Source organism: Lethenteron reissneri, chromosome 26 (assembly GCF_015708825.2).
Source record: "Lethenteron reissneri isolate LAM-NWPU_2019-01 chromosome 26, ASM1570882v1, whole genome shotgun sequence".
Classification (NCBI taxonomy): domain Eukaryota; kingdom Metazoa; phylum Chordata; class Hyperoartia; order Petromyzontiformes; family Petromyzontidae; genus Lethenteron; species Lethenteron reissneri.
Window position 1 is genome coordinate 25,661,512 of NC_083804.1, and position 12,179 is coordinate 25,673,690.

General features: G+C 50.3%; 1 protein-coding gene across 1 annotated transcript; it reads right to left on the reverse strand.

Annotated features, from left to right (window-relative positions):
- Positions 1 to 624: 624 nt before the first annotated feature.
- LOC133347980 (dual specificity tyrosine-phosphorylation-regulated kinase 2-like) lies at positions 625 to 11,739 on the reverse strand. The gene is made up of 13 exons (XM_061560740.1): positions 11,484 to 11,739; positions 9,351 to 9,417; positions 8,793 to 8,895; positions 7,812 to 7,921; positions 7,336 to 7,469; positions 5,710 to 5,856; positions 4,739 to 4,877; positions 3,920 to 4,001; positions 3,582 to 3,754; positions 3,052 to 3,112; positions 2,717 to 2,807; positions 2,224 to 2,364; positions 625 to 715 (listed from the first exon to the last, which is right to left on the reverse strand). Exons 2-12 carry the CDS (start codon positions 9,354 to 9,356, stop codon positions 2,361 to 2,363), a joined length of 1,050 nt encoding a protein of 349 aa, XP_061416724.1. The 5' UTR covers positions 9,357 to 9,417; positions 11,484 to 11,739; the 3' UTR covers positions 625 to 715; positions 2,224 to 2,360.
- Between the last annotated feature and the right edge of the window lie 440 nt (positions 11,740 to 12,179).

Sequence of the window (12,179 nt, forward strand, 5' to 3'; positions counted from 1 at the left end):
TACTGTGTGGTGGACCGGCCACCACACAGCAGCACGCGTCGGAGGAGGTGAACGGATGGTTCTCCTATGCGGGCCAGCCTCCCTGGCTTCCTCTTCTCCTCTTGCATCACCTGATCCTCGTTCCTTGTCATCTCCTTCTCCACCATCTTCTCACCAATGTCTCATCCACCTCCACCACCATCTCTCCTCTGCTCCTTCGTCCATACCTCCTCTGTCTCCCCCCTCATCTCCTCTTCTTCCTGCACCACCAGACTCTTCCACCAGGGTCTCCTCCTCCTGCACCACCAGCTCCTCCACCAGGGCTCCTCCTCCTGCACCACCAGCTCCTCCACCACGGTCTCCTCCTCCTGCACCAGCAGCTCCTCCACCAGGGTCTCCTCCTCCTGTTCACCACCAGCTCCTCCACCAGGGTCTCCTCCTCCTCATGCACCACCAGCTCCTCCACCAGGGTCTCCTCCTCCTGCACCAACAGCTCCTCCACCAGGGTCTCTCCTCCTCCTGCACCACCAGCTCCTCCACCAGGGTCTCCTCCTCCTGCACCAACAGCTCCTCCACCAGGGTCTCCTCCTCCTCTTGCACCACCAGCTCCTCCACCAGGGTCTCCTCCTCCTGCACCACCAGCTCCTCCACCGGAGTCTCCTCTTCCTCCACAACAACCGTCAGCCATTTAGAGGCCTGGGCGAGCGCGGAGGATGGGGGCAGCGCCGGCTCCGCTCTGTTAAGAGATGCGCACGACACCGTTTCAACTTCCTGCTACAACAGAGATTGCACTCCCCCCCCCCCCCCCCCCCACCATCGTGCGGAAATAGATTAACCAGGTTAATAACGATGCTGCAGTAACACAGCATACCTTTGCCCATCGTGGGTCTGGTTACAAAATGGGCATTAGTCTTGCGATATCACACTGGATGAAAGGCTACATGGCAAGATATGGCTGCTTCATTATTTGTCCTCACCCAGAAACCAGTTATAAAAATACATCCGTATATAACCGAATGTACACGTGGGGTTTGAACTGTACATGTGTTCGTTTGCAGGCAGCAGGGCTGGAACTCACAGAGGGACCTGGGTTTGATGCCCAAACTTGGGCCACTTTCTCCGTGTGGAATGTGGAGTGTGTTCCACCCCCCCCCCCCGTTTTATCCTGCATTGGTTTCCAAAATCAGAATAAATTATTTAGACTGGATGAAGAGGAATCCGATAAGCTATGAAGCTCTTCTTTCACAGATATGCAGTCGAGGCACAGGGTCAGCAAGTTACAACAACAAACAAAAGAAAATGAGTGCAACGTGTAAAAATGTAAGCAAGTCACAAAATAATTGAGCATATAAGCACAAAGTATGTAAAATCCTGCCAGTTTTTTAACACTAAATACAAACTTGGGCAAGGCAGCAAAACATCAACAAAAACAGCCCCAGACCTCACCACAACACACAGTCCCTCAATAAAATTGTACATTAAAATGTAACTTTCATTCCTTGGGGTTTGGCATTTTCCTCCACGTAACCGAACCCTGACACGCCACACAACCAGTGTTGGATGGACATCCTCGGCAGTGTTAGAAATTGAACCCCCAAATCACTCAATAGGAATCGCATAGCAGCAGTAGCAAAAGCACATTTGTTCTGTACTGCAAACAACTTGGCAGGACTCTAATTAAAAAGAGTCTTGAGACTGAGTGAGGCTCATGCTAGCTAAATAAGGGTAGTAGTAATCAATATAGAGCCGGGTATGGTGTACTGGGGAAACCGCCCCGGGCAGCGTGCTTCTGGCGGCCCTGTGCTTCGATGTCACGGTGTCAGACGTAATGTCTTTTTAACACGTAGGCTTTCGTACCAGATTGGCTCACAAATGATGACATCACATTTATCACTATTTAAGACCGAAACGGGAGTATTTCTCCATAATTCTGGCCGTCACCTTATGAGGCTGGTTGCAATCCCTGGCAAAATGTCGTACTCGAATTGTAAAAGTGGTGGGTTTACTTTCCAACACACTGGTGTGCTGATCTAGTAACTAATTGTCACATTTTGTTTACATGATACACCTTACTAATTGGCCGTGTTGGGTGATGGTGGGGTTAACAACACACGTATATCTACGCGATCTAACCGAAACAAACCTGTATTATTAGTAATACTTCCGGTTTAATTGTGACTTGCCCCGGGCTCCACACCTCCCTATGGACTGTCTTGAACATTTGACAAGCAGATTGTGGCTTACCGTCGCTCAGCAGCTCCAAAACACTGTACACTGCCAGGAGTAGCAGTGGTGGTGGCGTTGCTGGTAGTGCTGGTGGCCGCGGTCCGGAGCCAGCTGTGACCCAGCGCCTGCGCTGGCGTCATGCGACAATCTGGATCTTATCTGTTGAGAGACACACGGGGGTCACACGCGGCGCACATGGTGAGAGAGGCGTGGTGAGAGCATTGACGTTCCTTCCCTTCTCCCACGAGGTCCAGGAATGCACGGCAGCAGCGGTGGTCGTGGTAGCAGCGGCAATCCTTCAATACGCAGTACTCTAAAAACGCCCTGAGCCTCGCACTGCCGAGTAGAATCTTTAATGAACCTCCAAAGAGGGCGATCTTAACACCGGTGGTACTGGTCATCGCCAGATTCACTCAGCTCCAAATCTTCCTGGTGATCGGATGAGAGCGATCGTTGATCACCTTGGTGGGGGAAATTCCTCATGGGGAGGGGGGAGGGGGATGATTCTTACCGCAGGCAGGAGCTGACGAATTCAACAAACTCCAGGTCTTGGCTATTGAGTGCCCCGTGAAGTGACAAGCTCCCTGGCACCCTTCTCTTGACTGGGCAGAACATCATGCCCACACGATTTGCAGGAGACATGCACAGCAGGAGAGACACAGTCACCAACCACCACTTTGCCCACTTACCCACCCACCCACTCTCCCACACACCAATTTACCCACCCACCCACTCACCCAAGGAATTGAAAATACAAAGAGCCCCCCCCCAATGGCCACCCCAACAGCTCCAGGCCACACCCTAACACTGAATCCGGTCGGTTGCTCGCCCCACCCGTCAACTCACCAAAGTAGTGTATTCCGTCAGGAGCTGCATCCATCATACATCTTGGAGGCAACCCAAGGATCTGCACATGGTTGAGATAAAGGCAAAGGTCACCCATGTAGCTGCAGCAGACTAGGGGCAAGTGCTTATAGTAGTGAGTAGAAACAGCATCAACAGTAGCGGCACCTGTTGAGGGCCAGGACTGTGGCACACACAGAGAGGGGATGGTTGGCCATATTGAAGCAGGTACACCGCACCAGGTACTCATTTGAGGCTGAGTCGAACTCTGGGATGCCCAGTACCGGTTCAGATAATCCTCACTGATGTTGGCCGTGATTTGGAATCAAACTCGCATTACCGAGTTTGTAGCTGAGCACGTGAACCGCTGCACCACTGCTTCCCCCACACGTACAAGATACACGTGTACACACATACAACATACGATGGCTGCCATTCGCCAGGTCACTAAGTACCCAATCGCCCCCCCCTCTCCTCCCCCCCCCCCCCCCCCCCCAGAGCCTACAACTGGGTGAACGCCCAGTTGGAAATACCTCCATGCAGCACGGGAGGTGGTCGTCGCGGCTGTCCGACTGGAATAATTCCCTGCCGGTCACCAACTCCGCCACCGTGCAGCCCAGTGCCCACATGTCCACTGCACAGGTCAATCTGTAGCCCAGCAATACCTCCGGAGATTGGAATGGCAGGGTCCCACCAACATGCAGAGCTGCACAACAATCACAACAACAAATATGTATGTGTGTACTCACTATGTCATGAACAGCATCGTTATCACACACTGTCACATGTACAGACACTAAGAGACTTGCACACACACTGGTACACAGACACACCCACACGCAGAAACTCACACCCAGGTGAGGTTACTCACGTTGACGTTTCACAAAAAAGCTGGTGCCAAAGTCCGTGACCCTGATGGTGCCGGTCACGGTGTCCTTGATTAGAACATTTTCCTAAAGCAAGAGAGGCAGAAGGAATTCACACTCGAAGGTTACGCCAATAGCATTCAGCCAGCAGTGGATCAATCACGTACCACAGTACATACTAAACAGGGGAACTAGGTGAGGCGTAGCGCCGTCGTCAACCTTTAGTCAAGTGCAACATTCCCTGTTTTCTGACAGCTGCCACTGGGGGTGCCCCTTTCAAATGCGTCAAGACGAGCCATGTTCGTCGAGGCTCATCACATGTAAAGCTCTCTGAAGCACCATCTAAGTAAGAGGGTGCGGCTCTATAGACAACTTATCCTAGTTGCTCACAGCTGCCCGTTAACGAGTTACGAACCAAAAACCACACTCGAGGGCGCACGGATTTAGTGATGATTTGGGAAGTTTTCCATTCACAGCATGGAAGCCGACAATGGGCACCTGTCAGTTCAAACGCGTGTTTGGCACGTTTTGAAAATCATTCTTTTCAGCTCCGGTTTGTGTTTGCCAAAGTTCGTGGCAACGCTGTGATCTACATTGCTGGTTTTCTCTGTGGCGAGTCCCCCAATAGCGACACGACTCTACACGACAGTTTAATTCATACCGGATCATCACCAGAGGTAACGTGACCCTGTCTCCTTCCAGATAGACGGACAGAGCTAACACATCGACCCTGTGACCAACGTGGGCGGTTTTCTCTATGGTCTGAGTCCCCAATAATGACACAACTCCGGAACAAAGTCGCGCTGAATGCTGTGTCCACTCACTGGCTTGATGTCCGCATGGATGATGCTCCTGGCCTTGGTGTGGCAAAGGAACTTGAGGATGCCCCTGTTGTAAGTTTTCACCATCCCCATGTGCAATTGCCGGAGCCCCGCTTCCTTAATCACATCATGGAGGCTCTCCCTGTGAAAGAGGCAGAAGCAACAACAATTACAACAACGACACAGTGTCAGTGTCATACCCTGCAATACTGCGTGGATTATGATAACGACAATATTAATATTCTATTTGCACATTCACGACTAATATGAGTCATAGTGGGTTTAGGTCATTGGTTTGCTGATAAACCGAATCAGCTAGCACATCTGACCACTTGCTTTCATTGGCTCTGTTTCCGGGTGGTGGAGTTATCTATTAGGAGATACAAACTCCACGCAGAAAGGCGTCCGTGTTGAGAATCAAACTCAGGGATTTTCACCGAGGGGCACAAGCGTCACCACTGCGCTGCAGCCAACCTGCTGATCGAGTGGAGGCGTGGCTATATAAAAGTGGGCGGCACTGATTGAGAAAAGAGGAGTGGCCTCTAGTGCACCTAGGGCACATGCCAGCTCCACAGTATCGCAATGCGAGGTTGGCACGGGAATCCCAAAAGTAACATTTAGCCCCGGTGGTGTGATGTTATCACCCCCCCTGGTGTGGAAGAGATCGGGGCTTTGATCCTGACCCTGACGCATGTATATTCTGAGTTTGCATGTTCTCCCCCTGGTCACGTGGATTTTTCTCCGGGTCCTCTGGTTTTTCTCTCCACATTTAGAAACACGTGTTTAGAGTGTTTGGCTGCCATACATTTCCACATCAGCCACTTTTTTGAGCTATCATTTGTAGCCAGGCCGCTTGTGAAAAATAACTAATAGAGCAGTGGGCTTTACCTGCTAAATAAAATAGTTTTTGTTTAGCTAATAAAGTTAACCACGCCAAGGGGGGGGGGGGGGCGGTGGGAACACATGGTACGTACTTCAACAGCTCCAGGACAATGCAGTGGTGTCCTCTGAAGTCAAAATGGTTCAGGACTTTGACGACGTTGTAGTCCTCATCACTGCCCTTGCCCTGAAGTTCCAGAGCCATCTTCATCTCCATTCTCTGAGAGTTATCACGCTTGGAGCTGTGCAGAGAAAATCCACAAATGAATCATGACTTAGACTTGCTTAAGAAATGACCAGAAACAATTATATTCAGAATTAAATAATTATACCTTCCCCAAGTGTAATGTCATTGTAAGTTCCAGTAGCGCGCTCATGGAAGGTTCCAGAAAGGATAGGGAAGAGGATAAAATAAGCAAGGGATAGAGGGGGTTTGGGGTGCTGACTTAACGTAGTGATTCCCTAATGTGTGAATTGAGCCGACTCCGAGCATGGCCCCAGCCACACTCAGGATTTCCAGGAGCTGAGCCAAGCCACGGCTGAGCCACTCGTGTATCTTTATCAGCAGCTGAGTGGCTCAAGCCTGAGCCAAACCACGGCTGAGCTGGAGCTGAGCCTGAGTTTTAGAGACTGAGCCATAGCTGATTCGTGACTGAATGTGGCTCTCACAAAGCAAGGCATTATAACGTGGAACATCATGGGACCTCCTTTGCCAATACCAAAATATGAGAATAGATTTTCCCCTTTTTCCTGGCAACAAAACAGGTGTTAAGATGTAACAAAAAACTGAAACCTTTTACAAGAAATCATGTCTGAATTAACCACAATACTTGTGGTCAGTATGCAAACAAAAAACATACTCTGATAATATATGCATTGTCTTTTAAACTGATTGGTCCACACCAGACAGCTTTCTGTTGAGTCTAGTCACAAAACGGTGTTAAACCAGAGGACGCCAAAAGGCGTACAGCACAGAGACAAGCACTATCAGAGGAATGAGAGCTCGGGGTGAGCAGCTACATCATGGGACCTCCTTTGCCAGTATATCTTTGGTACTGGCAAAGGAGGTCCCATGAACGCGCCCGTTGTGACATGGGACAACCTCATTAAAGCGTGGAACGTGCCTTTTATTGCGTGGAACGTGCCTTTTATTGCGTGGAACGTGCCTTTTATGGCGTGGAACGTGCCCATTATAACGTGGAAGGCTCCCGTTATAACGCGGACCGCACCCATTATAATCCGGAATGCATCTGTTCTAATGCAGGAAAGCGCCTATTATAACGTGGAATGTGCCCGCTATGAAACTGCACGGCTGAGCGGTATGATACAGTAGGCGGAATGCGGAATTATAACGTGACGTGACAGCATACCCTCCATTATTGGTCTCTTCATATCACTGTGTGCGTGTATTATATCTTGCAAAACTTTATCGTTACATTATATATGGGGATATTATGTTTGCTTAATGTGCTTTCCCTTAACGCGGCACTTTTCAGGAATGCATCTCCCAGGTGAAATGAAGAATTAATGTAATGTAAGAGTGAACTGATCCAGAACAGGGGGAGAACATACAAACTCCACACAGGAGGGCACCCGAGTCAGGAGTCGAACCGGGGACCCTCTGTGAGGCACGAGTTGTCACCACCTCATCACACGGCCGCCCACAGCAAAGGACTGAACAACAACGTCGTCCTTGTGACAAGACCGCTCTGAATTCTTACCTCAATGGTGATACCAAGATCTTTACGGCCACCAGGGTGTTCCTCATGTGGTCAAGGCACCGGATCACCTGGCCTTGACCTCCTTCCCCAATCTTCAGCACCTCATAGCGGTAGTGGAGGTGCTCATGCTGGACCTGCACCAAATTACAATCATTTAGACTGACTATATTTTGAAAATCACAACATGTAAGAAGTGTGAGCATTATTTTACGAAATAATTGTTTTATTAAGTGTTTGGTTTTCTTAAATCTGTAATTGTGGAATGCTCTGTCTGCTGGCTGTGACACCCTTAAAAAAGCTCATTAGCTCAATGGGCTTAACTTGGGAAATAAACTTGATTGTGAAGTGTGTGGGAGAGTGCATGTGTGCTGTCTCTGGTTGGTTGGTACTTCAGGTGCAATGACAAGAAGCCACGAACCTCGCGACCGCTGCGCCTGTGACCGCCCCCACGGCGGGGGCTTTGTGGCGAGTCTCACCAGAATGTAATGATGTTCGTGGTCGTCGTATCCATCGTTATTTGGTCCCCGGGATCTGTTGCGGAGCGCAGAGTACCATACTTCCTGAGGGCCAAAGAGAGCCAGGATTGCTGCAGGCAAGAGAATAACAACAACAGCTGTCGGTGATCATTTGTTTTGATTCCTTTTCAGGAGGTTCCTGCAGATGATTTACAGAGAATGGGGGTGACGCTGCTGCCATTACGTCTGCTGTGTGATCCCAATTTGAGGAGTTTGCAGGGGACTTGGATGTTTTGGCCAATTCCAGTTATGTCTGTATGTTGAACTTATTTTGCACCATGCTTCGGCAACCCTGCTAATCAGAAGTGAGGGGGAAGGACAATAAACTAAAAAGTTCGCAAAAATTATAGATTTAAAAGAGCATCGCTCCAGTGGCTTCCTAATGTCGGAAGAGCATTCCAGATGACTGCAGAAGCACATCTGAAAACGTGCGATGCAGTGACCATCTTCGTTCGATGTCCAGCTATATGCAGCTTTGATGACGTCTTAGGTTGCTTGGATTTGACAACGGGGTTAATGAATTAGATAAATATAACACAGATATGCCAAGGATTTTATGAAATAAGAATAGCTTTTACCCTTCCTGGCACAAAAACAGGTGTTAATATGTTCAAACACCAAATAGATACCTTTTGCAAGGCATCACGTCTGCATTTACCACACGTACTTGTGGAAAAATATGCAAACAAACATGCTCCGATAATATATGCATTGTCTTTGAAATTGACTGGCCTGCACCAGAGACAGCCTTCTTTATGGCCTTGTCTCGCCGGTGTGAGACCAGAGAACGGCAAAAGTCGAACGGTACATCACCCATGCAACATGGCCACCATGAAGTCCCCCATGCATCATGGTCACTGTCACGTCCCCCTTGAAACATGACCGTCGTGATGTCCCACCATTCAGTGTGGCCATCTTGACGTCACTCATTTCTGTTCTTACCTTGTGGCGACTTGCTGCGGATGGAGGCGGTGCGCGCTGAGGACAGCGCACTCCACGTGGTGCAAGACTCGCCGTTACTCCGAGCCTCTCCAGCTCGGCTGATCTACACACACACACAAAGGTCCACCACTAGAGCTTGAGGAGTGAGTGGGACTCGGGCAGGACGAGCCATGGCCAGGATGGACAACAATGGCTGACAGTCAAGCATAATAACAGCGACAACCAAGGAACGGAACACATCAGAGAGGAGAGCGGCCAGAGAGATGGTGCGACGAAACCGGCGCTTGGCGGATTATGCCATCACAGGATGTGAGGGGTAGCAGGGTCTCAGGGAGCGAGGCGTTCATCCATCAGTGGATAGATAACAGTGCTGTAGATGCTCACGCGTAGACGGGCATGTACACCAACAGGATCTCGGAGAGACACTGATAGACGCACACACACTCAGGCGGGCAAGGAGAAGCACATCCAGGTATACAGGTCACAGGTAGGCACACGCAGAGGGGAGAACACACGTCCACCCATACTTCACCACACAAGTCGAGGAGCCACATGTACCTCCATGGTAGCAACTTGCAGACGAGGGTGCTCAGAGCTCACGGTGTCTCTCGCGCGGTCCGGGTCTCTGCGTGGAGAGCGGGAGACAGAGGCGAGGGTCACAGAGTCGAAGGGGCGTGACACGCCCACGTCTGAACACACGTCACTTCACAATGCGGACTCTCATCATCAACACAGACTCACATCCTCACCAGTCACCCATAATACGAAAAACACAAAAAGCAACAACTGCCTTTCCTCAGCATTCCTGGCAAGGCGGTGTTGAATAATCCTTGCTAGGACCTTTCCCGGCACACCGAGGAGTGAGATGCCCCTGTAGTTGTTACAGTCTGTGCGGTCTCCCTTCTTAAAGATGGGGACCACCAGGGCATCCTGCCACCTCACTAACACCACCACCACTAATACCACCAACACCACCATCACTATCACTAACACCAGTAACACCACCACTATCACCACTAATAACAACCACAATCACTAACACCACCATCACTAAAACTAACACCACCACCATCACAAGCACTACCCCCACTACTACCACCAACATTAACACCACCACTCCTCCCCCTGCCAGTATGGGACACCAAAGACAAAGAAGGCTCAGCTAATCGAGTCTCCCACCTTTCTGAAGAGATGCCGCGACTCTAAGGTAATACCAATCGCATTTACACTAACCTCTGCTGCTGTAACTTCTTCTAATGCTAAACGAATTCTGTCTAGAACTAGCTTAGCTCTTATCTCAGAGAAAATCAGACTTACGCGCACCGAACTAGATCAGTTAGACAAGACACTCTACAAATCACACTTATCTTTGACTGCAACAATTTCCACATCGGATTGGGAACATTTAGACAATATGACTGCCTCTTCAGCTGCCGCTATGTCGACCAAATGTAAGGACAACTTGATTTACAAATTCAACCGCCTCTCAAATAAGAGACCGAACCCACACACTGAAAAGCTAGACGTTAACAAAGTCGTAATTAATCGCTAACCCTGCATAATGCACGGGCATAATATGACTTTGAAACCCCCCGCCCACTTCCTACGCATTTCACAAATGGTACTAATCACATACCTGCATTTCCCATAAATATGCTAAATTCCTCTTGATATGCAAATTATTTTGTCAAGGCGCCCTTCCCCCCTTCCAACCCAGCTAAAATATACGCTCCAAGCGTGGTGGTGTTTCATTCAGACGCTGTCTCCCCGACAGATCTGGTCTTCACCTGAGGACGGCTGCTTGCGTTGTGGCCGAAACGTCGTGAGAATTATCTTATTATGTTTTATTTTTATTATTTTATTATTTCCATTCTACGTGACTTTACCGAAAGAACCAAGAAGATGAATCCCTGCAGTCACGAAAGCTTTAAATCGAAATAAAAATAAAGATCCCCATAGAGACTGAACAGTCTGTAGGGGAAAGTGCTGTTAGCCAGCAGTACGTATGAAGGCTGGCACTACACACGAGGGGGTTGGATTGCCAGCACCACGCCCGGCCGCCTTTGTCTCCCTAGTGGCGACCTTTACACACCGCACCAGGTACTCATTCGAGGTTGAGTCGACCTAGGGGAGGCCCAGCACCGGTTCAGATAATCGTCACTGCTGTTGGCCTTGAGAGAGAATCCACCTCGGGGTCTCCCAGTTAATAGCGCGGCGCGCTGTCAGCTACACGACCGTTCCACACACAGACTCACACAGATAGTCTCACACACACAGACTCACACAGATAGTCTCACACACACACAGACTCACACAGAGAGACTCACACACACACACAAGACTCACATAGAGAGACTAACACCACCACCACCACTCGCCCACAGCTCCGTTCAACTCCTCACCTGCTCTGGGGTCTGTCGGCGCCTCTCTAACGGGCAAACTGCCAGTGGGAAGCACGTGGCGCGAGACGCGGGGGCGGTACAAGTTAACCACGCCCCCCCGTGATGTCACAGCCATTAGCTCCTCCCCCCCACCTGAGCTTCTCCCCCCATGCCTCCTCTGCCCCCCACCCGAGACCCCCCATGCCCCCCCCTCAATACCCCCACCATGACTGTTCCACACAGACAGACTCACACACACAGACTCACACGGAGAGACTCACATACAGAGACTCACACAGCCACCACTCACCCACAGCTCGGTTCCACTCCTGCAGGAGACCGACTCAGTGTAGTCCCAGGGCTTGCGAGCTGGTTTTCAGTCTCCAACGGCTCTTCTGCTCCAACGACTGCCTCGAGCTCTCTCGCACACCGCCTTATATAGCCAACTGCCCCCCGAGGGGCGGGGCTGTATGCGGACGTTGATGTAGACACCCCACGCACGGACCGTGATGTAGACACCGCAACGTAATGGCTTGCTCCACCCCGGTATGTAACACCTCTACATCTCGATTTAAAGCTTTCGTGACTGCAGGGATTCATCTTCTTGGTTCTTTCGGTAAAGTCACGTAGAAGGGTATTAATAAAATAATAAAAATAAAGCATAATAAAATAATTCTCACCTTCCATGTCCCCTCCCCCCTCGCTACCAGCCCCTCGCACCCATCCAGAACTTCCCGTGGCCACTGGTGGCTGCGGGCGACGTGAGGTGGTTCACAGCTGGTCAGGGTTGGCGCCCCCCCCCCAAAATGACATCTCTCACAACCACCGCTGCATTATCAACCGTCACCATTCGCCAATAAGTAACAGTGACGTCACCACAGCGACTGTGCCAGGCCAGGTGCACTTTGAAGCCACGTGAAGTGTCGAAGGCTCGCTGACCGGAGGTCCTGGTACAGACCCAGGTGCCATGGGTTGGCTGACTGAGATGACTGGCAGCACCACCTGT

What these genes read in the sequence shown, in the direction of transcription:
- LOC133347980 (XM_061560740.1), bottom strand. An exon ending in TCCATGCGGACATCAAGCCA is followed by an intron (nt 4,002 to 4,738) that starts GTGAGTGGACAC and finishes CTCTTGCTTTAG; the next exon opens with GAAAATGTTCTAATCAAGGA. An exon ending in ACCTCCCGTGCTGCATGGAG is followed by an intron (nt 3,113 to 3,581) that starts GTATTTCCAACT and finishes AACCATGTGCAG; the next exon opens with ATCCTTGGGTTGCCTCCAAG.